This window comes from Macrobrachium rosenbergii, chromosome 30, assembly GCF_040412425.1.
Source record: "Macrobrachium rosenbergii isolate ZJJX-2024 chromosome 30, ASM4041242v1, whole genome shotgun sequence".
NCBI lineage: Eukaryota > Metazoa > Arthropoda > Malacostraca > Decapoda > Palaemonidae > Macrobrachium > Macrobrachium rosenbergii.
The window spans coordinates 3,384,379-3,412,149 of NC_089770.1; the positions used below are offsets into that span (position 1 = coordinate 3,384,379).

Genomic DNA, 27,771 nt, shown 5'->3' on the forward strand with positions numbered 1-27,771 from the left:
AGCTGCTGGTATATTTTTAGTTTAAACAACAATGTTTTTTTCCCAAATAAATTTAAATAAAAAAACTGCGTCACTATTTCTAATCATCATTTAAAATATAATGAAAGGTCCCTAAACCGTAATAGACCCATTTTTATACGGTAAGTAATCTCGCAAAAACTCCAAGAGCAAAAAAAAAAAAAAAAAAAAAAAAATTAGACCTAACCCCAAAACAAACTCTTCTCTTCTTCTTCTTCTTCTTCTCCTTCTACAGGAGAACCTGACGATGAGGCCCAGCAGTTCGCCGTGGTTCCCGAGAGCGTCGAAGTGAACGCTGGAGACGACGTCTTCCTCAGGTGCGTCGTTCTGAACCAGCAGGGGAAGGCGCAGTGGACGAAGGATGGCTTCGCCCTTGGTGAGTCTACTGACGAGAGAGAGAGAGAGAGAGAGAGATGGAGAAAGAGTCCTTTTTAGTGTAGTGGTTTAAGCCATTACTAACAGCTTTCACTTGAAGATGTCTTGAAATTGGAACTTCAAGAGTTCGGGCGAAGGTGCAGTGCATGACTAACTCATTGCTGTTCCCTTGCAATTTAGTACATTTATATCTATTTATTAATTTACTAATTTTTTTCTTTTGAATAAGTGAGATCTCTTTCTTCACTTCCCTTTACCTTCGCTTACTTCCTGTTGAACACCATTTTCTTTAGAAGCTTGAATTTCAAGTCAGTGGCCCCTTTGGTGGGCTTGTTCCATATGAATAGGGTTCATCTTCTGAATAATAATAATAATAATAATAATAATAAATTCTATAATCCAGTTCCATGAATAATCTAAATTCCAATATTTATTAGTTAAATTTCGTCAGTTTATATAAAAAACAAAGCTACAAATTCCATCGCTCAGTTCCATATATAACCGTTCAAACTTCCTAATTTTTCGGACGCTCGGAAGGGCCAAGTTCCCCTGGAAACAAACCACTCTTAACGACCTAAAAAAAAAAAAAAAAAGTTCGGATACTAATTTCAGAAGCACTTCGAAGCAGAACCAATGTAAATGCTAAACTCATTTCCACTTACCAAATGAAGCACACCACCCAATATGAAAATGAATCCAGCGGAATAGAATTTAGACTAATTATATTAAAGAGAATTGAATTAAAAGGGTTATTTGCCCGGTGAATACACCGCATTTAATTTTCCTGATAGTCAATTAGTAATGTTTGGTTATAATCGAGAGCCAATGTAAAATTATGATTGCACTGAATGTAGGATTTAGGCCAGAAGGCCAGGCACTGGGACCTATGAGGTCATTCAGCGCTGAAACGGAAATTGAGAGTAAAGAAGGTTTGAAAGGTGTAACAGGATGGAAGCCTCGCAGTTTCACTATGAATCAATTGTTAGGAGAAGGTTGAGGAAAGTAAGATGGGAGAGAGAGAATATGAAAAGAGGTACAGTAAAGCACTGACGGCACTTATATATATATATATATATATATATATATATATATATATATATATATATATATATATATATATATATATATATATAATTCTTCCACAAACAAATCCTTTCCTCTGAATCCTCATCCCCCAGGCTTCGAGAGGGACGTCCCAGGATACCCTCGGTACTCCTACTCGGGAGATCCTTCGAAGGGCGAGCACCACCTGGTGATAAACGGCACGACCCTGGAGGACGACGGGGAGTACCAGTGCCAAGTGGGACCCACCGCCACCACCAGCGCTCTCTGGGCAGCTGCTAACGTCACCGTTATGGGTTAGTGTTGTGGGTGAAGGAATGAATGAATAATATAATGAATAAATGAATAATATAATGAATGAATGAGTAATAATACAATGAATGTATAAATAACAATATAATGAATGAATGAATGAATTATGATATAAATGAATGAATGAATAACAATATAATGAATAAATGAATAATAGTGCAATGATGAAATGAATGAATAATGAATGAATAATGAATAAATGAATAATAATACAATGATGAATTATATGAATGAATGATGATATAATGAATGAATGATATGAATAATAATGCAGTGAATGATTGAATGAATGAACCAATCAGGTAAAAAGGCTGGGAATGAATAACTGGGAAAGAGTGAAGCAATGAATGAACCTATAATTAAAAAGGCTGGGAATGAACGAATGAAAATATGAATGAATGGGGAAGAGTGATAGTCTTGCGGATGAATGAATGAATTAATGATATGAATGAATAACAGTATAATGAATTATTGAATGAATAATAATATAATGAATGATTGAATGAATGAATAACAGCATGAATGAATGAATACTATAGTGAATGAATGAATGGGGAAGGGTGAAGCAATGAATGAACCAGTACGATAAAAAGACTGGGAATGAATGACTGAATTGCACGGGAATAGCAAGGTACTGAATGAATTAAGAAAATGAATAAGATTTAGGGAATGAATAAAATAATGAATGAAAAATTAACCATGTGGTATGGAATGAGCCAACAAAAATGAACAAGATTTATGAAAAACGAATGAATGAAAGGAGAACAGCTTAGCACTGAATGAGTCACCAAGATGAATAAGATCCAGGAATGAATAAAAGGTGAATAACGATATATCGTATAAAACCACAAATGAATGAGATTCAGTGAATGAAAGAACTTGGAACAAGCATGTATGACGTATGATATTCTTCAAATGTATTCATACACCAACAGGCATGATCACCCTTTTGGGAAAATCTATTGGAAAATAAAATATTAAGAACGTTGCATTTCTGAAGCTTCGGCATCGAATATTTCAGTATAAACCAAGTGAAGTCATATTGTTTATCTTCTATTGAAATTTCCTCACGACTTATATGCATAGCGAATGGCTCCTCGCATACCCGTCAGAATACTTTGGCATGTTTGTTGTCGTTTAAGCTTTCAAAATGATTTTTCTGTTTGGTTTTGTTGGGCTTCCCGAGGTTTTTTGTTTGTCTTCTTTAATGACGTCATTTCGCGAGTATAAACAATTCCTTGTTAAAATACAAAATTAACTCTTTATAGGAGAATTGAGGCGCTCAAAAAAATTTTTTTTATAAGCCATCAAAGTTTTGGACATTCAACCTGCTCTAATTTCTTTATTTTCCAAAAATACAAAGTTGAATTTTGTATGAATTGAAGTATTTGCGATCAGGAATAGAATATTATGCATAAAAAAAGTATAGTTCAACCCCATCCCCTTTTTCTGGAAAAAAAGTGGGATTATTTTAAAGGTGATCAGGCGAAAAACGCCATTTTCAAAAGTATTATCCTACTCTTCAGTTTCCAGTTTAATGTTTAAAAAAAAATTCTCGGGTTACAGAATACGCAGAAAGTATTTTAAAGTCCTAATCTCTTTCCAATTAGAATTTCGACGACAAAAATTGCTTAGATAAACAGGCGATTTCATTTTGCATATTTTTTGTTGTTAAGCATTCTAATTTAAACTCTTAGGATGTAATTAGTGTTTTAAAGCTTACTAAATGCTTAGGATGCAATTAGTGTTCTAAAGCTTACTAATTGCTTTTTTTATCTCTTTTTGTAGTTTTATATTTTTTGTATTTCGTATGAACGACTGAACCAACAGATTTATCCGAATGAGAAATTTTTAAAGGGTAGAACATGAAAGAAAAAGAAATTGAGGACTAGATTATAAAGCTATTCGTTCATAAAAACAAAAGCTACAAGAAAAGAAGAGAAGAAAAAAGCCATATGAAAGAGAAGAACAGACATGAGACAAAGACATAAGCGAAAAGAAAAAAGACATAAGACATGTTCCATAAAAAAACAGCAAACGAAAGAGACAAATATTAATGAATAATAAAAAACGGAACTTCATTCTTCATTTTCATCTCTCGCAACCAGTCAGAGACAAGCTAGAGTACAACAGCAGAACAGCAAATGAATGGGACAAGTATCAATGCATAATCCAAAGTAGAACTTCTCTCTTCATTTCCAATCAGAAAATATCGAAAAATGCCACTTTTCCGAATCCCAGATGAGGTTCCGACCCACAAAAACTGCAGAAAACGCCAAAAAATGAATTCTCGCCTCAAAGCGTTTTAGCGCCTTTCAGACGGGACAAAAACGCCAAAAATAAAAAAAAAATCCTCTGTTACACACCTCGGAAACTGTTTAAGCCTTTTATTTCCTGTTTGCGGAGGTCCGAGCCTGAAATCCTACTTTTATTTACAGGATCGGCGTCGCTGACGAAAGCGGTAAAATGCTAGAGACTTTAAAAACTGTGAAAAGTTGCGGGGAAAAACTTGGTTCTTAAAAACGAGGGGATTCTGGACTAAAGGCGCCGTGATTTGTGAACTTTTTTTCCCTGTCTTTCCGTTTTTAATTACGATGCAAAATTACTCGACCTTTTTATCTGGACGTTGTTGTGGCAGCAATTATTATTTTGACGAGAGGAAGAATTCTTAAAAAGGAAAGTTTGGGGATATCAATGTAAACTCAACCTGGCTTATTTGTATGAAAATGTTCACAAGAATATGCTAAACTATAGGAAATGGCCTCTAAAGAATACTGTATGCAGAGCTATGTTGTACTGCTCTATGCTACCCAGTGCTGCAATAAACATTGTTTTACTATAGTATATTAAGCTATAGTAATCTACTATACTAAATTGTTCTTACTAGCGCCATGCACTGTACTACACTATATATTCCAGTACAACACTTCCCTACACTATACTTTATTACAGTACACTCTAGCCTAGCACAGAACAACCCAGTTCCAGAATCCACTGACTAACATGGAACACGAATCTACCTCTCTCCACCAGTGCCTCCGTCGAGCATCAGCGTTACAGGAGACAATGAAGGGAAGACGGTTGAGGGGATTACGGGGCAGACCCTCCAGTTGGAGTGCGTCGTCAAGGACGGAAGGCCAGCCCCTTCTGTCGCCTGGTACAGAAACGGTTTTATGCTGGATCAAGGTATGAGGATGAGATGTGTGTTGTGGGTTCAGTAGTTTCGAGGTGACTTGTGTCATAAACATGTCGGTAATTATGGCACACATGTCGGCAACTTGTTGCAAACATGTTGGCAACTTATTGGAAACATGTCGGCGACTTATCGCCTACATGTTGGCAACTTAATGCAAACATGTCGGCGACTTATCGAAAACATGCGACAAACATGTTGAATATATGTCAACAACTTACTGGTAGTCCTGAAAAATGCTTCATATGATTATCTGGTGTTTTCCAACGATTTTTTTCACCCCTTATGGTTATTTGCTTGTTCTCAATGTCTTTGTGGCATGTGTGCAATAAGTTTCCAATGTGTATTTAGTCAGGTGAAGAGAAATTGAAAGCAAAGTGGTGAAGGTTTTCACTCAAAACAAACTGCTAAAGATGTCGACAAGTGAACAGCAGGCCTGTTTGAGTTCACGGATCGCAGTAGCAACATTGGAGGATTAGGTTTTTATTCATATTATATGAGTATTCTTGCATTATTCAGTCTAGGAGTGATCTAGGTTATAATTCGTTTCCATATGACGTGAAAATCTCTCAGGAAAAGTGCCTGAAAAACTTTGAATTTCAGAATGAAAAAGCAACTTTTGCAAATGCGGGATAATCGATTGAAGCGCTGGTCAAAACTACCAAGAAGTTGTTGACTTGTATTCAACATGTTTGTGACGTGTGTGCAATAAGTCCCTGGCGTGTTTGCGAGAAGTTGCCTACATGTGCATATGAGTGTGTGCTGGAAAAATATTAAAAAATATGTCTTTATATAATAAAGACATATCTTTTAATATTTTTCTAGCACACACACTCACAGACACAAGTCGACAACTTATGACACACACGTCGGAAACTTATCGCACACACGTCACAAACATGTTGAATACAAGTCACCGACAGAATAAAGTTTATTCTACCTAAATGTCCTCCTCACACATTCTCCTGCAGATCTCCACGCGGAGAGGCTGGAGACCTCCTCAAAAGGGCGCAGGTGGAGCGTCGTGAGTCACCTGGTCATCACGCCTGAGGCAGAGGACGACGGACAGCAGTTCTCCTGCAGGGCGCTACACCCGTCCCTCATGAATTCCCCGACGTCCTTGGTGGCTTCAATCGTCCTGTCTATCCTGCGTAAGTTGAGAGGATGCGTGTGTGTATGTATACTTTTATGTATATGAATGTCCGTGTGTGTGTGTAAAGTTGCTTGGGAGTGTTCCTGAGGAAATTAGATGGTTGTGATCTTTCAAATGCACTTGTGGGCTAAAATGAAGTTGGTATTTTTGTGTTTATTAATCATTTTAGCTGAATTTTTATGAAGTTTTGTGATTCTTGGTATATTTTGTCGATGATATAGAAATTCCTGCGTGTAACCAGGTATTTGAAGTATTTATTGACTTACATTTATATTTATTTATTTGTTGATTTGTTAATTTATCTGTTTTTCTAGTAACTGATTTCTTTCTGTATTTCCCATTACCTTGTTATTTCTTTCGAATGAACACCGTAATATTCTTTGGAAGCTTGAATTTCAAGTCAGTTGCCCCTGTGATGGGCTTGTTCCTATGAATAGGGTTCGTCTTCTGAATAATAATAATAATAATTGGAATCTTGAATTTCAAGTCATTGGCCCCTGTGGTGGGCTTGTTCTATATGAATAGGGTTCATCTTCTGAATAATAATAATAATAATAATAATAATTGGAATCTTGAATTTCAAGCCAATGGCTAAAAAAGGTGGGCTTGTTCCATATGAATAGGTTCATCTGAATAATAATAATAATGATAATTTAAAGAGTGGAAGCATTGGGCTTGTTCCATATGAAAGGGTTCATCTTCTGAATAATAATAATAATAATAATAATAATAATAAAGGTGAAGCATTTCGAAATAGGCATGGTGCAACAACCTATAAACAGCCTATAAAACTAATAACCTATAAAACTTTCGGAGTTTACCGATTAAGGGACGAATCTCCCAAAGCCTTTTTTAATTAGTTTTGGAGGACTTTGATCACTGAAGCCTAATATGAAAGGAGAATCATCTACTTTTTTTTTTCTTAGAAAGGAAAGGAAAGGGGTCTTGTTATTCCAAAGATTTTCATCAAAACACCTTAAATGGCTCTCTCTCTCTCTCTCTCTCTCTCTCTCTCTCTCTCTCTCTCTCTCTCAAGGCCTAAGGCATCGTATTCCTTATGCGAGGATAATTATCTAGTACGTCTGTCCATATTTATTTGTGTGAATCAAATACGTATCGTAAAAGAATATATAATGATAGATTTTTCGTATTTTGACATGTAATTAAAAAGTTTATGTCAAAAACAGGGATGATAAAAAAAACTCATTTTATCAGTTGCTATTAAACTCCTAAGTAATATTCACTCCTAAGCCGGCATTTCAAAAACATACCATCACCCACCCAGCTCTCTCAAGCCACCTCGCAACGATGTAAACAAACCGAACTCTTCTTCTTCTCTCTCAGATCCGCCAAAACCCCCGGTCATCGGCGGGTACTTCACAGGGGACGTCCTGAGAGCTGGGGAGGTCATCACTCTCACCTGCGAGTCCCCTGGGGGCAATCCTACCCCAGAACTCACCTGGTACAAGGACGGGCAGCTCCTGGACCCTCAGAATTTCACTTCAGGAGACGACGAAGGGAAGAAAGAAGATGGAGACTGAGGCTGGTCTTCAGGGTGAAGCCAGAAGACGATAAGGCCTTTTTCGAGTGCCAGGCTGTCAATGAGATGGTCGACGAGCCTCTGAGCGCCAACGTCACCTTCACTGTGCATTGTAAGTTTGGATTCTTGTCAGTAGTAATTCGTTTGCTTCGCGCGTCATTGTTTTGAAAGTGTTAAGGAGATGCTTCAAGACAATAATTTATTATGTAGTTGTAAGTTTGGATTTCATCATTTATTTGTTTCTTGATTTATTGTTTTGAGGCAGTGTTAAGAAAATGCTTCGAGACAATAATTGATAAAAAAGTAAACGAAATTGGTGCAAGATAGAATTGGTTCCATAATGACTGCAGTTTCGAAAATAAATAGATAAGTAAAGATGTAGAAATGTGTACCAAATACAAAAATCAAACAAAAGCTTATATATAAGTAAAGTTCAGTAATATATTTACAATAAAACATTCACGTAAATAAGTAAAATATATAAAAATATCTCTAAAATTATGAAGAGTTATAATAATGAAATGCACCTCAGATTTACAAGTGAAACTTCTGTAAAAAAAAAAAAAAAAAAACCAAAGCTCCCATATTTATATGAAATAGATGTAAATAAAATAAAAAAAATATTAAGCAGTCTTAGACCAAATACAAAAATTATATATAAAGAAATATTCCCGTATGGAAATATACTAAAACATAAAAGAAAAAAGTTATACTTATGAAAACATTTGCAGTCAAGCAAAAGAACAAAAAAATAAAAAATAAAAAAACTCTGAAGAAACTGCTCTCACGAGAGGAACACGAATGAAAGTTGAGGTACAGAAGAGTATGATGAAATACGCCCAGCCCTTTTCAGCTCCTGAGAGAGAGAGAGAGAGAGAGAGAGAGAGAGAGAGAAAGTACACATTTTTCACCTTTTGAAAGTCCAGTGTCCATTTTTTCCAAGAAAGAGTTTCCTCCAGTTCCTTGTTATTATGTTGTGCCTAGAGAGAGAAGGGGGGGCGGTAGGGGGAGTTAGGGGGGGCGTTGGGAGAGAGTACACATATCTCACCTTTTGTAAGTTCCAGTGTCCATTTTCTCCTACAAAGAACTTCCGCCTCTTGCAAGCAAACTCATTTCAACGTTGTACTTTACAATGTGCCCTCTTGCAACGGATAGTTTCTCTCTCTCTCTCTCTCTCTCTCTCTCTCTCTCTCTCTCTCTCTCTCTCTCTCTCTCTCTCTCTCTCTCTCTCTCTCTCAGAAAAAGGGGAGTGATGTATCAATTCCAGGTAACTTCTAATTTAAAAAAAACTATTTCGTGCATGTAGCAGAAATTAATTCATTCAAACAGGTATAGTCCTCTCTCTCTCTCTCTCTCTCTCTCTCTCTCTCTCTCTCTCTCTCTCTCTCTCTCAGAACCCAGGGAGTCATGTATCCATTCCAGGAAACATCTGATTTTAAAAACTATTTTTGTTCATGTAGAAGTAATTCATTCATTCAGACAGGTATAGTTCTCTCTCTCTCTCTCTCTCTCTCTCTCTCTCTCTCTCTCTCTCTCTCTCTCTCTCTCTCTCTCTCAGAACAAGGGGAGTGGCGCATCGATTCCAGGTAACATCTAAATTTTAAAAATCTATATTGTTCATTAAGAAGTCAATGATTAACTCAAACTAGTTACATTAACTACAAAGGTCAGTCTCAACTCATAAGTATCGCGTCAATTTAAACAAACTCTATGAGCTCAAACGCGATTTTATCAATTAAGAACGATCCCTGAGCGCCGAAGTAATTTGTCAATTACGGGGGATAAATAATTCCACTAGAATTTTATCAACTGAAAGGGATGAAGGACTTTGGAGAGAGGGGGCGTTTCCTCTCTGAGACTCCATCATTAAAATCAGACTCATTTAACTACTTATATACTTATGTATAATGATCATTGGTGATTAAAAGTGCCTTACTTAATTTTATAATGAGTATAAGTGTTTAAGTGCCTAATTTACTTTTATAATGAGTATAAGTGGTTAAAGGTGATGACCTACTTTGTGTGTATGTATGTATGTGTATCAGTAATTAAAAGTGTTGACCTACTGTGTGTAAGTATGTATGTACGTATGTATGTATAAGTGGTTAAAAGTAATAACCTGCTGTGTCTGTGTGCGTATGCATGTATGTATGTGTAAAAGTGATTAAAAGTGATGACCTGTGTCTGTGTATGTATGTATGTATAAGTGAATAAAAGTGATGACTTACTGTATGTATGTATTCGTATAAGTGATTAAAATTGAAGCCCTGTGTCTGTGTGTGTATGTATATATGTATGTATAAGTGATTAAAATTGATGACCTACTGTGCCTGTATGTGTTTATGTATGTATATGTGTATGTGAGTGTGTACATGACATAATAATTGAACCTCCATCCATTTTCAATTAAGGGTAATAGACACGATCCCTTCATGTTAATTCGCTTTGGTGGTGCCATCACCAACACTGATGATAATGGAAGGGTAATGAGTGTGTTGAACGATGGTCACCTCTGTGATGATAATGATGAATAACGAGGGTTTTCATTACGGTGATGTGAACAGGGGGGCTTTTAGATATGCAAGATGGCGTCAGATAACTCAGAGAGGGTTTGTAAAGGGAGTATCAATCTTGCATTTGCAAGAATGCAACGGGGACTGAAGTGTAGAAGTCGTGATTTCATGGGGAGAGAGGGAGAGAGAGAAGGGAAGAAGAGACAAAGAGAGAGAGAGAGAGAGAGAGAGAGAGAGAGAGAGAGAGAGGCAGACAGGCAGATAGAAAGGAAGAGACAGAGACAAAGAAACAGAGAGAGAGAGAGAGAGGCAGACAGGCAGATAGAAAGGAAGAGACAGAGACAAAGAAACAGAGAGAGAGAGAAATAGTGGGATAAAGTGAGAGACAGATAGAGAGGAACAGACAGAGACAAAGAAACAGAAATAGGAACAGAGAGAGACAGACAGACAGAGAGGAAGAGACTGAGAGAGAGAGAGAGAGAAAGAGAAGCAGAGAGAGAGAGAGAGATTTAAACTGAATACAAAAATCCTTGGAATCCACAGCACTTAATCATAATTCAGTATGAACTGCTTGGCTACACATACTCATGCCCCTCTCTCACAAACCTACCCCACTCCCCTTTCCCCTTTCCCTGCCCCAACAGACAGTCCAAAACGGGTCATGGTCAAAGGTCCCTCTGTCGTGGCAGCTGGGCAGACCTTCACTCTGACCTGCATCACATCCAGGGCCAATCCTTCAGCGTCAATCAACTGGCTGGTTCACGGTGAGTGAAAATTGATTTCTCAGCCTTAAAATTGATTGGGGTCAGACTTTGCTAAGTCAGAAATGAGTTAGAGTGAGTGAAAATTGATTTCTCAGCCTTAAAATTGATTGGGGTCAGACTTTGCTGAGTCAGAAATGAGATAGAGTAGTTGGTTTGCAGAGTGAAAATTAGTTTCTCAGTCCTAAAATTGATTAGGGTCAGACTTTGCTGAGTCAGAAATGAGTTGATTTGCAGAGTTTCTCAGTCCTAGTTGACTTTGCTGCAGAAATGAGAAAACAAGATTTTGAAAATTAGTTTCTCAGTCCTAAAATTGATTAGGGTCAGACTTTGCTGAGTCAGAAATGAGATAGAATAGTTGATTTGCAGAGTGAAAATTAGTTTCTCAGTCCTAAAATTGATTAGTCAACTTTGCTGAATCAGAGTTGATTTGCAGAGTGAAATTAGTTTCTTTAAAATTGATTAGGGTCAGACTTTGCTGAGTCAGAAATGAGATAGAGTAGTTGATTTACAGAGTGAAAATTAGTTTCTCAGTCCTAAAATTGATTAGGGTCAGACTTTGCTGAGTCAGAAATAGAAAGTTGATTTACAGGTGAGATTTTTCTCAGTCCCAAAATTGATTAGGGTCGGACTTTGCTGTCAGATGAGACAAAAGTTGATTTGCAGAGTGAGTTTCTCAGTCCTAAAATTGATTAGGTCAGACTTTGCTGAGTCAGAAATGAGACAGAGTAGTTGGTTTGCAGAGTTTTGTTTCTCAGTCCTAAAATTGATTAGGTCAGACTTTGCTGAGTCAGAAATGAGATAGAATAGTAGAAAAAGCAGTTTGTCAGCCCTAAAATTGGTTAAGGTCAGATTTTGCTGTGTCAGGTGAGATAAAATTGCAGGTTTGCCAAGGTGTTACTTTGTTTTGTGCAGTTTCGTTAGGTCAGTTTTTCTGAGGTCAAAATGTCAAATTTCTCAACGCTTCAATTTCAGGTATCTATGATCCAGAAATGAACATTAGTAATATTAATGCAATCTGAGAATGAAAATATAATAACAGAATGAAACAGAGGGAAATTGATAGATCTAGCGGCCAACATCCAACATTTTCCCCTAAAATCTGGTAATAGCAAGATTCTCTGAACTAAATCCTACCTGACATTCCCCCAACTTTATCACAACTTTCTCCCTTAATCTACCTCCCTAAGGAGTCGAGGTGGCAACTGTATCTTCTCTCGTGAGCGAGGGAGAAGGGGGAGGCTGGGTGACCTCGTCTGAACTGAATTACAGCCTGGAGAGGTCAATGAGTCTGGCTGAGATCAGCGTCGAATGCAGAGCCTACAATTCCGCCAGCGACGAGGTAGCCAGAGAGACTCGCCTTATCAGTGTTATAAGTAAGTTGGGACCGAATTTTTAAACCTTTTGGTTTTGGCTGAATGGTGCTGGAATGTTTCATGCTGATATCAATTTGGGAAAAGATTTCAATGTTTGGGACTGAATTTTTAAACCTTTTGGTTTTGGCTGAATGGTGCTGGAATGTTTCATGCTGAAATCAAATTGGGAAAGATTTCAGATTCGCCTTGTCAGTGTTATAAGTAAGTTGGGACTGAGTTCTTTAACCTTTTGGTTTTAACTGAATGACTGAATGGTGGTATATATATATATATATATATATATATATATATATATATATATATATATATATATATATATATATATATACATATATATATTTTTTTTTTTTTTTTTTTTGCTGAAATCAATTTAGGAAACATAATATATAGCATCTAAATTTATTCTGAAAATTTTACAAAAAATATTTCATGTAGAGCCTTAAACTTTATCTCACATTTTTATTGGAACTTTAAAACTGAAATACCCCCAAAATGTGAAAATAGAACATTACATCCTATAAAGTTTTTCCAACAATTCCTGTTAAAATGAATTACTTTAGTTTTTTTTTTTTTTTTTTTTTTTTTGCTTATTTTGAAATTGATATTTTTATAAAAATGGAAAATTTAGTAATTTTAGTAATCCACGCCTGAAGTGGGATAATTGCAGTTTCATACATATTAAAATATACGAAAAGGGCATTTATAGCTAAAAGGGATCATTTGTATATCATTTATTTAATTCAACGAACCATTACTCGTATTACCATGAGCTTTCCAAAAGGATTTATTTCTATTTTAGATTACTATATATAAGTGTATGTGTATATTATGTATATATATATACACATACGAATTTATATAAACGGGAAAGACGAGAGAGAGAGAGAAAAATGACTGTTAGGATAATAGATAGATACACCACTGCAACTTCAAGAAAGATGGGGGGACAATCATCCCAGACGTGAAAGACCCGGTTATCATATAATTTTTCTGGAGCCAAAAGGAATCCGGTCGTCAGGGAGAACGAGAGAGGTCCTGTCGCCTGTCAGGGAAATCAAGAAGAAGAAGAGGAGGAGGAGGAGGAAGAAGAAAGATTACAGGCTGAAATCTTATGTTCAATAAATTCCTCAGAGGTCTCAGTTCAATAGATTCCTCCGAGGCCTCGGTTCAGTGGATTCCTCCGAGGCCTCGGTTCAATGGATTCCTCCGAGGCTTCTGTTCAATAGATTCCTCTGAGGCCTCGGTTCAATAGATTCCCCCGAGGCCTCGGTTCAATGGATTCCTCCGAAGCTTCGGTTCAATGGATTCCTCCGAGGCTTCTGTTCAATAGATTCCTCCGAGGCCTTGGTTCAATAGATTCCTCCGAGGCCTCGGTTCAATGGATTCCTCCGAGGCCTCGATTCAATGGATTCCTCCGAGGCCTTGGTTCAACAGATTCCTCCGAGGACTCAGTTCACTACATTCCTCCGAGGCCTCGGGTGACAGCAGCGTCTTCTTTACCCTTCTCCTTCTTTCTCTTTTTCTTAATGCCAATTATTCTTCAATCCTCCTCCTCCTCCCCCTCATAGTCACTTTATCTGTTTCCTTTATTCCCTCTTCACACACGCCATCTCCTTCCTCGTCTTCTCCTCCTCCTTTACTTCTTCCAGCCTGTAATCTTTCTCTTCTTCTTCTTCTTCTTCTTCTTCTTCTTCTTGACTTCCCTAACAGGAGACAGGACCTCTCGCGATCTCCGTGACGACCGGATTCCGTTTGGCTCCCGAAAAATATGATACGATAACTGGGTCTTTTATGTCTGGGATGATATTCCTTCTTCTTTCTTGATGTTGCAGTGGTGTATCTATCTATCTATCTATCTATCTATCTATCTATCTGTCCATCCAATCAGTCATTCTCTCTCTCGTTCATATCAAATTGTGTGTATATATATATATATATATATATATATATATATATATATATATATATATATATAGAGATATATAGAGAGAGAGAGAGAGAGAGAGAGAGAGAGAGAGAGAGAGAGAGAGAGAGAGAGAGAGAGAGAGAGAGAGAGAGAGAGAGAGAGAGAGAGAGAGAGAGCGTAATCATTATCAGTGCATGATATTCTTTCCGCGTTCTTAAATATTATTCTAAAATAAACCCTCCTCTTGATATCATTCTTATTATCAGTTATTATTCCTGTTCTCATTAGGCCTGTATTCTTCTTCTTCTTCTTCTTCTTTTCTTTTTCTTCTCTTCATCCCTTAAATGAAACAGGACGCGTTTACAGAAAGTAGTACCCACGTTTTTAAATTCATCTTTTTCTCACTCTCTCATATTTACCTTCTTTTCCCTCTACACACACAAATTTAAGAAGATCTCCCCTCCCTTTGAAAATTCCCATTCCATTTCCAACAGAGCCCCCGGGGCGTCCCAGCCTGCAGGTGGAGGGGGTGGGCGACGTGGTGGCAGGAGGACAGCTTGTGGTCAAATGTAGCAGCGCCGGAGGGAACCCACATCCGGGCGTCACGTGGGTACTTAATCAGAGGACACCTTTTTGAATTTTGGGGAGATGTCGAAACCTTGTCAGGGGAAACCTTTTTGTCTTTTGAGAAAAAGTGAAAAATCTTGTCTTTTGAGCAAATTTTAGTGTCTTGTCAGGGAATATGTTTTGACCTCTAGGCCAAATGTCAAATTTTTATCTTAGAACACCTTTATGCTTTTTGAGAAAAAGTCAAAATCTTGTTTTTTGGGCAAATTTTAATATCTTGTCAGGGAATATGTTTTGACCTTCAGGCCAAATTTAAAAGACGAATTTTATTATCTTGTCAGAGAATATGTTTTCACCTTTAGGTCAAATGTCAAATTTTTATCTTAGAACACGTTTTTCCCTTTTGAGAATAAGTCAAACATCTTTTCTTTTGGGCAAATTTTAGTATCTTGCCAGGGAATATGTTTTGACCTTTAGGTCAAATGCCAAGTTTGATCTCAGAACATCTTTTTACCTTTTGAGCAAAAGTCAAAATCTTGTCAGAAATAACATTTCACTTGCTGGGTAAATTATCTAAACCTTGTGTAGAGTAGAATAATATTTCAGGGATTTATTTCACAGAAAAAAAAATTGGATATTCATATATTTCTATATTTTTTAAAGCAGACAATCTTGATTTCCTTCTGTGGTCACAATTCACTTCCACATTCATCGAACATAACATTAAAAAATAACGACGGGAGCAGCCCTCTCCTCCCTCAGGATCTACAAAGGGCACGAGAAGCTCCTGACGGAGGTGATCGTCGAACGGGAGGGTGACCATCGCGAGAGCCGTTACAGAGGTCTCGGCCTCCGACAACGGAGCCAAGGTGTCCTGTCACGTGTCGAACCCGGCCACTGATGTTCCTCTCGTGGCTAATACGGCGATCGAGTTGTTTTGTGAGTTTTTTTCCGGTTAATTTCGTTGTTGTGGTAGGGTTGTTTTTCTTAGTTGTTAGTGTAATTGTTGTTCTTGTTATTTTTATTTTCTGTAAAAGAAAACTATTGTGCCGGCTTGTCAGTCCGTCCACACTTTTTCTGTCCGCCCTCAGATCTTCAAAACTACTGAGGCTAGAGGGTTGCAAATTGGTATGTTGATTATCCACCTTCCAGTCATCAACATACCAAATTGCAGCCCTCTAGCCTCTTCAGTAGTTTTTATTTGATTTAAGGTTAAAGTTAGCCATAATCGTGCTTCTGGCAACGATATAGTATAGGCCACCACTGGACCGTGGTTAAAGTTTCATGGGCCGCGGCTCATACAGCATTGTACCGAGACCACCGAGAGATAGATCCATATTCGGTGGCCTTGATTATACGCTGTACGGAAAACTCGATTGCGCCGAAACTATTATGGATTTGTGATAGTAGTAGCTGTTAGGATTTATTATGATAGTAACTGTTATGGATTTGCAATAGTAGTAACTACTGTATTATGGATTTGTGACAGTATTAACTATTATGGATTTGTGACAGTATTAACTATTATGGATTTGTGACAGTATTAACTATTATGGATTTGTGACAGTAGTAACTATTATGGATTTGTGATAGTAGTAACCATTGTGGGTTTATGATAGTAGTAGCTATTGTGGATTTATGACAGTAGTAACTATTGTGGATTTGTAACAGTAGTAACTATTATGGATTTGTAATAGTAAATATTAGGGGGATTTTTATAGTTGTACTATCATTGGTATTTTTACTATTATTTATTGGTATTAATGGTAATAACTGGCTCAGCAGTAGTAAGGGTAGAAATAATATCAGAAATGATAACAGATGTTGTATTAATAATAATAATAATAATAATAATAATAATAATAATAATAATAATAAGAAGAAGAAGATTATTATTATTATTATTATTATTAATGAGCAGAAATATTTATGATTATTATTATTATTATTATTATTATTATAATAGTTTCCATGAGCAATGACACTTTTAGTATTATTATTAATTATTATTATTATTATTATTATTTCATGAAACACGAAACTATTTCCACACTAAATAACATACACTAAGACAAACAAACAAACAAACATAGATAGATAGCTAAACAAATAAATTGACATCCTTCAAAACTCTCTCTCTCTCTCTCTCTCTCTCTCTCTCTCTCTCTCTCTCTCTCTCTCTCTCAAACCTCACCCTCCAAACCCCCCCTCCACCCACAGTTCCCCCTTGGGAAGTGAAGGCGTGGGTGTCCCCGACCAACGTCTCGGCAGGTCAAGTGGCCAAGCTGATTTGCGAGTCGTCCTCGAGTCTACCCGCTTCGGGTATCACCTGGAGGTCGGGTTCAGTCACCAACCACGGAGCCGCTTCGATGAGTAGGCCGGGGCTCTACGGAGGTCAGGTCACCAGGTGAGAGGTCTAAGAAGGTTTTTTTTTAAAGGCCAGGGTGCCATAGAGTGCCACTGGGGACCACTGAGTGCCATAGAGTGTTTTTAGGAGGTCAGGTCACCAGGTGAGAGATTTGAATAGGGTTTTAAAAATAGAGGGCCACTGAGTGCCATAGAGTGTTTTTAGGAGGTCAGGTCACCAGGTGTGAGAGATTTGAATAGGATTTTAAAATTGAGGCCACTGAGTGCCAATAGAGTGTTTTAAGGATCATATATAGGTGAGAGATTTGAATATGATTTTAAAAACTGATTATATAGAATATATATATATATATATATATATATATATATATATATATATATATATATATATATATATATATTATATATATATATATATTTTGTGTGTGTACATAGTGTTTACATATATATATATATATATATATATATATATATATATATACATAGCATTACCTATGTATAATACATACATGAATGCGAGCATGTGTATGTGTGTGTGTGTGTGTGTGTCATACAACATTCATATACAACCTAGACGCACTACAGGCCTCTAAAAAAAAAAGGTGGTCATTACTTATTCAACACACAAAAAAAAAAAAACATTAAAGTAAGCCTTCTGTATTCAGTTTCAGCAGAGGAAAAACATTACCACCTTTCACGGAAACATCCGCGTCTCTCCACTGACAAAAGTATAAATATTTTCTATATAGATTTGGAAAAGGGCAGAGGAATACCAAGGCTTCCCTATAAGTCCGTATGAGGGGCTCGCATATAAAATATTCAGTGGTAAAGTATCGAGTGTTTTAAAGTGTCAAGGATTTCTTAAAGTGCTGGGACAATACAGAAAGTTGCATTGACTTCCGCTTTGAAATGCAGATGCAATTATAGGTACAGTGTTCTTAAATAAGGGGATTACACTGGGATTTACGGAAAATTTAAATCCTATTGAATTGTTCTGGTGTAACTCTCTATTATTATAACTTTTTTTTTGTCTCGTATTTCTTAATTCATGTATTGTATTTTTATTGAACGTGTCTGCCACTGCATATGGCCCCGAGCTGATATTATTATTATTATTGTTGTTATTATTATTATTATTAGTATTATTATTATTATTATTATTATTATTATTATTATTGCTAAGTAATTCACAATGTCGAGATAGCTGTTATGTAAATAAAAATTAAAATTATATAAATGAATTGTATTAATATGCAAAGATAAAACATATTAATACATTCATTTATATTATTATTATTATTATTATTATTATTATTATTATTATTATTATTATTATTATTATTAATCTCAGTGGATTTCTGAACTGGTCACTGGAAGCTGATTTTCATAATTTATTAATTTTTCCTTTATGATCGAGGATAATAATTATCATAATTATCGCACTTCCTTTGTTATCTTTATCATGTATTTGTTTCGAACTGTTTTTGTTTTGCCTCTTTGTTTCATCACAGACGAGACTGGAAGACTGAGGATTGAATATTCTAGTTATATATAATAGATAACTGATTATATCATTCATGGACTCTGGCGATAATGAGGGGAGTATGTTTATTGCATATAAATAATACTTATTTGCCAAATAAGATTGAATGACTTATACATTTTAAAGGGAATTGAATATTTTTTTATTAAAATCTTAATATCAAGAGTTTGGGGGTCCATTATTACTAAAAGGATATTCTTCAATGTTTGTGGAAGTGTACATAATTATGTGGTTTTATTTGCTTTAAAAAATATTCTTTAAGTATTAGTGTTTCGACATCTTCACTTAATTTTAATTTAATTTTTAGTTTTCTGTAAAAGGAAACTTGTCTGTCCGTCCGCACTTTTTCTGTCCTCACTTTTTTCTGTCCGCCCTCAGATCTTGAAAACTACTGAAGTTAGAGGGCTGCAAATTGTTATGTTGATCATCCACCCTCCAATCATCAAACATACCAAATTGCAGCCCTCTAGCCTTAGTAGTTTTCATTTTATTTGAGGTTAAAATAAGCCATAATCGTGCTTCTGGCAAAGATATTTGCCAGACCACCACCGGCCCGTGGTTAAAGTTTCACGGGCCGCGGCTCATACAGCATTACACCGAGACCACCTAAAGGTAGATCTATTTTCGGTGGCACTGTTCATACGCTGTACATATTCTTGTCACGTATAGTGTCTTCTTCCCTTCTTCTTCTTCTTCTCTGTAGATCCGAGCTGGAAGTCAGGGCCCTTATAGAGGACAACCAACGCACGTACATCTGTGACGCCACAAACGGTCTGGGCGTCACCGTAACGACCAACGTTACTCTGAACGTGTTACGTGAGTATTCCTGAGAGGAAGTTCTGTGAAATTCACCTTCTAAGCGAATCTGCCTGGGAGGACTGAGTGGAATTTCTGCTGACTGGATTGTCTGCTGACTTGATTGTCTACTGACTGGAATGTTTGCTGACTGGAATGTATGCTAACTGGAATGTCCACTGACTGGAATGTCTACTGACTGGGATGTCTGCTGACTGGAATGTTTACTGACTGGAATGTCTGTTGACTGGAATATCTGTTGAATGGAACGTCTACTAACTGGAATGTGTTCTGACTGGAATGTCTACTGACTGGACTGTCTGCTGACTGGAACGCCTACTATAATGTCTGCTGAGTGGAATGTATGCTAACTGGAATGTGTTCTGACTGGAATGTCTGCTGACTGGAATGTACTGACTGGACTGTCTGCCGACTGGAACGCCTACTATAATGTCTGCTGAATGGAATGTGCTAACTGGACTGGAATGGAATGTGCTGACTGGAACATCTACTGACTGGAATGTCTGCTGATTGGAATATCTACTGACTGGAACATCTTGTGTTTTTCCAGATGAACCCGTATGGAAAGACGTGCCCAGCGGGGTAGTGGAGGTCAGGGAGAAAGACGACCTCTTCCTCAGGGCAGTAGCCGATGCCAACCCACCTCCCGTGACGTGAGTTCCTTTTGAAAAAATTCGAGGTTTTGTAATAGTCGATGACTTCCATTAGTTTTATTTTAATAGAGATCTTTCACATTCCCAGTTGATCCCTGATCCCCTTCTCCTACCGAGAGTAACCAGATTTGGTATCTATTTATTAATGTATTAATATATTGTTTCTTTTTTGATAAGCGAGATCACTTATTTCTGGGTTTCCCTTCACCTTCTCTACTTTCTAATGAATAACCTTCCCCCTTCCTGCACTGTCCCAGTTACAAGTGGTGGAGAGGCCCCGTCCTGATTCAGGAGGACCTGGAGGAGGAGGGGGGACTGCTGGAGATGAAGAGGGTACACCGCCAGGAGGCAGGGGGTTACTCCGTGACCGCCGAAAGTCCCAGGGGCGTCGCCAATGCCTCCTTCGTCATCAATGTTCTCTGTAAGTTTGAGGTCGTGGGGCGTTCATGGGGAGTTTGTTTGCAGCTTAGTCTGAACAAAATTCTGTCTCTCTCTCTCTCTCTCTCTCTCTCTCTCTCTCTCTCTCTCTCTCTCTCTCTCTCTCTCTGTGAAGCTTAACAGATGTCATGTAAACAGACAAAATTTTTTGGGGTGCCTTGTTCATGGGCCAAGATTTCTTTACGATTAAAAAGCCAGACATACTTAATATTACTGTTTACATTTCTTAAAAGCGTGATTATGTTCATATTTCCTAAAAGCATCATTGTGTTTACATTCCTAAAAGCATCATTGTGTTTACCTTTCCTAAAAGCATCATTATCTTCACACTTCCTAAAAGCATCATTTTTGTTTACATTTCCTAAAGAGCATCATTATGTTTACATTTCCTAAAACATCATTATGTTCACATTTCCTTAAAGCATAATTGTATTCACATTTCCTAGAAGCATCATTATGTTCACATTTCCTAAAAGCATCATTATATTTTACACTTCCTAAAAGCACCATTGTGTTCAAATTTCCTAAAAGCATCATTATGTTTACATCGTTATGTTTACATTTCCTAAAAGCACGATTCTTCTCCTTCTTCTTCTTCTTCTGCCTCCCACAAGACGGACCGGAGAGCATCATGGCGCCGAAGAGGGTCACGGTAGACGAAGACGGTTCGACCGTCATCACCTGCTCGGCCATTGGGAACCCCACCCCGAACATCACCTGGTTCACCCAGGATAATGACTCGAGGTAAGATTTCACCTGCGTTCGATTTCGAAGCATCATGTTTGCAGTCTGTTATCTTGAGTATATTTTATCTTGAGTGTATTTTATATAATGAGATTTTGTTTGAGTGATTGAGAGGATATATATATAAATATATAATCTTCTCTAAATCTTCCTTTGAAGCATCCGCGAGGTACTGTCTTGGGGGATAAGCGAGGCCAGACTCCTGATCGACTTCGTCACCAGAGCTGACACCGGCTTCTACAAGTGCCTGGCCTCGAACGTAGTCGAGACCGCTAGGCCTATCAGGACAGCTGTGGTCGTCACTCGTAGGTTTAAAATACATTCTGTTTTTGTATGTATGTAAGTTTGTGCCTGTGTATGTGTGTTTATAAACAAAAGAGTTCATTTGTGTGTCGAGACCTGTAGACCTCTAGGCCTATGAAAACTGCAGTGGTCTTAAGTCATAAGTTTCGCTATACATTTTACTTGTCTGTATGTGTGTGGCTGTGTCTGTGTATGTATGCATATCAACAAAAGAGTGTATATGTGTCTGTGTGTATATGCATATTAACAAAAGATTGTACATGTGTATGTATGTGTAGATATGTATATTAACAAAAGAGTGTACGTGTGTGTATGTGAGCTCTTGCTTCCAATGTCACTGCGATTGCTAGGCCTATATATATATATTTTACTTTATATATATATATATATATATATATATATATATATATATATATATATATATATATCTTGCTAGACCTATCACAGAAGGGTCTATATAACGCAAAGCTACCTTCCAGAGGCACCAGAACCGCTGGAAGAGGAAGCCTCTAGGGAGGACGCCCCGAGCAGGCCGTGGGCGAAGGTGGGCGGGACGGGACGCCTGGAGTGCTTCGTGAAGGCGGCGCCGGCGCCCAATTTTCGGTGGACCATCAACGAGGACCGGGTCCTGTTCAACAGCCGGAAGTACTTCGTCAGGGGACCGCATGTAAGGAAATGAAATCTTAGCTGTTAATAATAATAATGACAATATCTTAGTTTTATTGTACTGTCATCTTTTAATTAAGAGTTTCAGCCGTCTTACAACCCACCACAACATATATGAAATTCACAAGAGTATTTATTTAATTAATTCAAAAATATGAAAATTCAAAAAACATTAAGTCAAAATTATAATATATATATATATATATATATATATATATATATATATATATATATATATATATATATATATATATATATATATATATATATATATATATATATATATATGTAACTCCTTCCAGATTCCTGGAATGTCACGTTTATGTAACTCCTTCCAAAGTCCTGGAATGTCAACTCCTTTCAAAGTCCTGGAATGTCATTTTTATGTAACTCCTTCCGAAGTTATGGAATGTCACATTTGTGTAGCTCCTTCCAGAGTCCTGGAATGTCATTTTTATGTAAAGCCTTCCTGAGTCCTGGAACGTTAACTATTTTCAAATTCCTGTAATCCCACATTTGTGTAGCTAACTCCCAGAGTCCTGGAATGTTAACTCCTTTCAAAGCCCTGGAATGTCACATTTGTATAACTCCTTCCTGAGTCCTGGAATATTAACTCATTTCAAAGTCCTGGAATGTCACATTTGTGTAACTCCTTCCAAAATCCTGGAATGTCACATTTATGTAACTCTTTCCAGAGTCCTGGAATGTTAACTCCATTCAAAGCCCTGTAATGTCCTGTTTATGTAACTCCTTCCAGAGCCCTGAAATTTCACTTTTGTTTACCTTCCTTCTCTCAGCTGATGGACGGTCTGGCAGAGTGGTCCTCAGTTCTGGAGATCAGGAGCGTCACGTCGAGGGACTACACGACCTATACGTGTACGGCATCCAATTACAAGGGAAGTTACACCTCCAACCACACCCTGGGGCCTCCGATACCCCCACACCAGCCTTATAACCTCAGCGTGAGTAATCCTAGGTCTAGGAGTTTCAGTGTTAGAAGCATTTAAGTTAATTTACCAATGTCATAAAGTCCTCTTTCACAAGCTTGCCTCAGGTCCTCTAAACAAAGAATCTAAAAATTTAATTCTGGTACCCCCTCCAACAGGTAGCCAATGTCATAGGCAGCACAGCCATCCTTACCTGGATTCCACCTAGCCATGGGACCACACCTTCAGGATACACAATTCGTTATCGACCATTGCATGATGAGGAATACTTAGTAAGTTGTATCAATAAATACTTATATATATGTATCTTTATACATCTCTTGACAGCCCAGTGGTAAAGGTACAGTCACTGAAGTGGGAGGTTCTCACTGTCAGGAGTTCGAATCTCCAAGGTGACGAATCACTTACAGAATTATAGTTCCCCTTTGGTGTTATTGGCGAAGTAGGGCGGATTTGGATATTAAACGACATTTGTAGCTGAACGTTTGTTTTGTGAAAATATATATATGTCTAATCCACAAGCCGGACTTTCTTTCCCCAGCGCCAAAACGCCGCTGGACGCGGAGCAACGACTGCCAAAATCCAAGGACTGTCTCCCGGAGCCACGTACGAGTTCGCAGTCCAGACTTACAACTCCCAGGGCACTTCGGACTTCACGTCCCCCTCGACGAAAGTCGCCATACCAGGTTAGGCTTTTTTTTTTTTTTTTTTTTTTTTTTTTTTCAGTTGGCTCAGTCTTAGACGAAGGCCGTGAACGAGAGTTCGAACAGAGATTGTGAATTATGCAGGGAATTATTTTAATGTTATTTTGGTCTTGGCAAACGCTTTTAGATATGAGGATTACATTCTGGAAAGGGCACTAATAATAATAATAATATGAGGATTACAGTCTGGAAAGAGCACCAATAATAATAATAATAATAATAATTAGTTTCAGGAACAAAAAACTAATTTTGAACTGAACCCAACAAGTATGTTTGAAAATGAAACTGAAACATCATAAATAATTATATAGTTCTTCTAAAATCAGAAACATTTCTCATTTATTATGAATCACAAATGATAAAAGGTTCCAGAAACTAAACACTAATTTTAATTTAAACTCAACAGGTAAGAAGTTAAAAATGTTAAAAACGAAGCTGAAACATTATATAAAAATTAAATAGTTCTTCTCCCATCCTATTTAAAAACCAGAAACATTTCTCATTTACATGTATCAAGAGTCCTGGTTATCATAGAAATCGCAAATTACCAAATAAAATTTTCTGTAAATTAACAAATAAAGTTTTGTAATATATATATATATATATATATGTATATATATATATGTATATATATATATATATATATATATATATATATATATACATACGCCTCTCACGACATGCTCACTTTCCTGCGCAGGCGTGGTGGAAGAGGTAGCGAGCAGCAGCAGTCAACCCGCGTGCCGCGCCTGACTCTACTACTGATGTCCTTGACTGGGGCAGCTCTGTTGGTCTTGAACATTTCCATCATTATCTGCTTCATCAGACGCTTCGCAATGAGCAGGAATACCCCAGGTATTGTTTTTGGGTCCTTCACTTTTCTTACAATGTATACCCCAGGTACTGTTTTTGGGTCCTTCAGTTTTCTTAAAATGTATACCCTAGGGCTTTTGGGTCCTTTTATAGAATGTATGTCCCCAGGTACTGCTTTTGGGTCCTCCACTTTTCTTAAAATGTGTACCCCAGGGGCTGCTTTTGGGCCCTCCACTTTTCATAAAACGTATACCCCAAGTACTGCTTTTGTGTCCTTCACTTTTATAAAATGTATACCCCAGGGACTGCTTTTGGGTCCTTCACTTTTGATAAAATGACTTCTTCTCTGTCCTTTATCCTTCCTAAAATGAAAATGGTGATAATAAACCGAGAATATTGAATGAAACAGAATATAAACAAATTTCTCTTATCCTCACGTCCTTGCCAGCAGCTTCGTCTTATAAAACCGCCATTTCCGAGACGTACACACCTGCGTCGACACCTGCCATGATCACAGATGACGACGAGGAGGAGAAAACTGGTGGGCCTGAGATTGTCACCTCCACTTCCCAATACCAGGTATTTAGATACCCTTGACTTCACTCAGAAGCTTTGAAACTGCTCCATTAATTGTCACCTCCGCTTCCCAATACCAGGTACTGTATTTAGATACCCTTGGCTTCAATCAGAAGCTTTGAAACAGCTCCATTGGAAGAAGTATTTAAGCAGATACATGATGATCTAAATATGCTTCTCTCAGCGACTCCTTTTTCTTACCCTCAGGTAACTCGGCAGTCATCGATAAGAAAAGAAGATAGGTTGGGCAGTCCAGGGATAACTCAAATAGTCCACCACTACAGCACAGACATCGTAGAGACTTCTAAACCGAAAGACAGCTTACTACCAACGATCCTGCCTTCTCCTCAGTTCGTCACCATCGACAGCCCCACCAACCAGAGCAAAAGTGCCTTAATGAACGGCGGTCTGAACGTACGAAGCCCCGCGCCTTCAAACCCAAAGACTGAACTGGCAAAATACAATGACTTTGGCCCGGACCAAGGACGCCATTTGGATGACAACATATCGAAGCGCATGAAGGCCGATGCCCAGGACATCCCGGACGTGTGTCCCAAAAGCTCAGGCTTAGGTGGGTCTCTCCTTCGCCAGGAGAGCCAAGAAGGTCCTTGCCAGGAAGATGACAGGGTTTCCTTGGCGTCCCACCACAGCAACACTTCCTACGTCAATCTTCCTGATCACGGGCACGGCCTAGGAAGGCAAACGCCAGTGGGCATACGTCGTCAGGGCAGTCTCAGTCCCACCCCAGTGGGCCTGCGAAGGCAGGGCAGCATGAGTCCTACGCCCAGAGGCTTATGCAACAAGGACCGCATGAGTCCCACCCCGATGGGCCTTCGTAGGCAAGACAGCCTCAGCCCAACTCCTTCTTTGCCTCCCATTCCTTCATCTCCGAATATCCACAGGAATTCCATTCCTGACCATTCTCAGGAACCACACGTTCCTTCTCCATCGACATTCTGCCCTAATAAAACGTCCCCGCGCGCTATGCATCAGGGACATTTGCATCCTGGGGTTCCAGGGTGCTTACACCATCGCGGATACCATCAACATCATCATCATCACCATGGCTTCGAAAAACCGCAACAGGAGCACCATCACCAAAGTCTAGAACAGCAGGGACACTTGGAGTTTCACCAAGGTCTGCCAGTACAGGAGACAGAGAGAGGGACCACACAGTACTGTGAGTCAGAGCCCAGAGAGTTTCACCAAGTTCATGAAGCAGGTCCGTACTGCCACCAGGGGCACTACGGAAACCATCAACAAAATCAACAAATAGCTTCGAATCAAATGAACTTTCAAGGGTGCCAAGGGAGATCTTACCCACAGCGGAACGGCGTCCAGAACGCCCCTCTGACAAACCCGTCGTATGGGTACCCATCTCCAGAGTACCGCTTACCAGGCCAGCATCATTACCATCAGCCTGTAGAGGAGTCACCGCATTTAGAACACCCTGCAAAAGTTGGAAGTGATCCTCCTCTTCCTAACACAAGAAACAGCCCCGTTCCCAATACCCAGAGGGAGTACCAGTACACAATACCCTTCACAGAAGAGGGCTGGCGCGGAGGATACCCACAGCACTCTTCGGCGGAGCAACACCAATTGCAGTGCATTAGGGAGGAGCCAAGCAGTGATCCCGCTGGATTAGATGCTAAATCCTGTACGGTAGAAACCGCCTGTAATGTAGAAGGGAGAAATGCGCATGACCAAACTTCTCAAGGTAAGTCAGAATCTTGAGATCAGTTAAATTAGAAAGAAATACAGATGGGGCATGAAAGATTTGATGGTTACCTTTCACAAATAGACATTAAAGTGAATTAGATATAAGGGGTATACGGTTTGAAGTAAGCTTTCCATGAGTGGGACAAAATGGGGTGTTTTATTGTCCGATTGAAATTATCAGACAGTTTTTGTGAATGAAATTTTCAACAATTCATTCACATACGTACAGGTAATCTGACACATTTGTTCTAAAAAAAACACTAAAACTGAATAATGATTTATCCATATTTTTGATCAGATGTGTCACGGGTCAAGTTGATGGTAAGAATCTGTAAAATAGGAAAAATCCTCAGTAGCTTAATGACTTCTTTCTCATTTTTGTACCGCATCATAAAAGTACCAACATAGATTTTACTGAAGATAATAGTTTTAACTACACTGTGTGTGTGTTCGTATGGATGAAATATATGATTCTATTTTAAGCGTTGTTGTTTTCATTCCCTCCGATTCAGTAAATGAAAATTGTATTTATTACCTAGATGTTCAGTAGGCATATTAGTAATATAAGTTGAGTGATGATATGATTTCGTAATAAAGAACAAAAATTCCATGATACAGTTATCAGTTATATATATATACATATATATATATATAATATATATATATATATATATATATATATATATATATATATATATATATATAT

General features: G+C 38.0%; 1 protein-coding gene across 1 annotated transcript in view; it reads left to right on the top strand.

Moving 5' to 3' along the window:
• LOC136854721 (nephrin-like) overlaps positions 1-27,544 on the top strand; it is a 34,857-nt gene extending 7,313 nt beyond the window's left edge. Inside the window, 25 exon segments of the mRNA XM_067131308.1 lie at positions 254-394; positions 1,572-1,751; positions 4,801-4,953; positions 5,932-6,111; positions 7,458-7,651; positions 7,654-7,765; positions 10,811-10,930; positions 12,118-12,303; positions 14,704-14,815; positions 15,539-15,577; positions 15,579-15,715; positions 16,997-17,183; positions 19,390-19,502; positions 20,053-20,155; positions 20,413-20,576; positions 21,208-21,337; positions 21,497-21,642; positions 22,120-22,307; positions 23,104-23,268; positions 23,412-23,525; positions 23,795-23,939; positions 24,364-24,379; positions 24,658-24,812; positions 25,222-25,349; positions 25,554-27,544. Of these exon segments, the coding sequence (XP_066987409.1) occupies positions 254-394; positions 1,572-1,751; positions 4,801-4,953; positions 5,932-6,111; positions 7,458-7,651; positions 7,654-7,765; positions 10,811-10,930; positions 12,118-12,303; positions 14,704-14,815; positions 15,539-15,577; positions 15,579-15,715; positions 16,997-17,183; positions 19,390-19,502; positions 20,053-20,155; positions 20,413-20,576; positions 21,208-21,337; positions 21,497-21,642; positions 22,120-22,307; positions 23,104-23,268; positions 23,412-23,525; positions 23,795-23,939; positions 24,364-24,379; positions 24,658-24,812; positions 25,222-25,349; positions 25,554-27,080 (4,835 nt within the window). The 3' untranslated portion in view covers positions 27,081-27,544.
• The last annotated feature ends 227 nt before the right edge of the window (positions 27,545-27,771 follow it).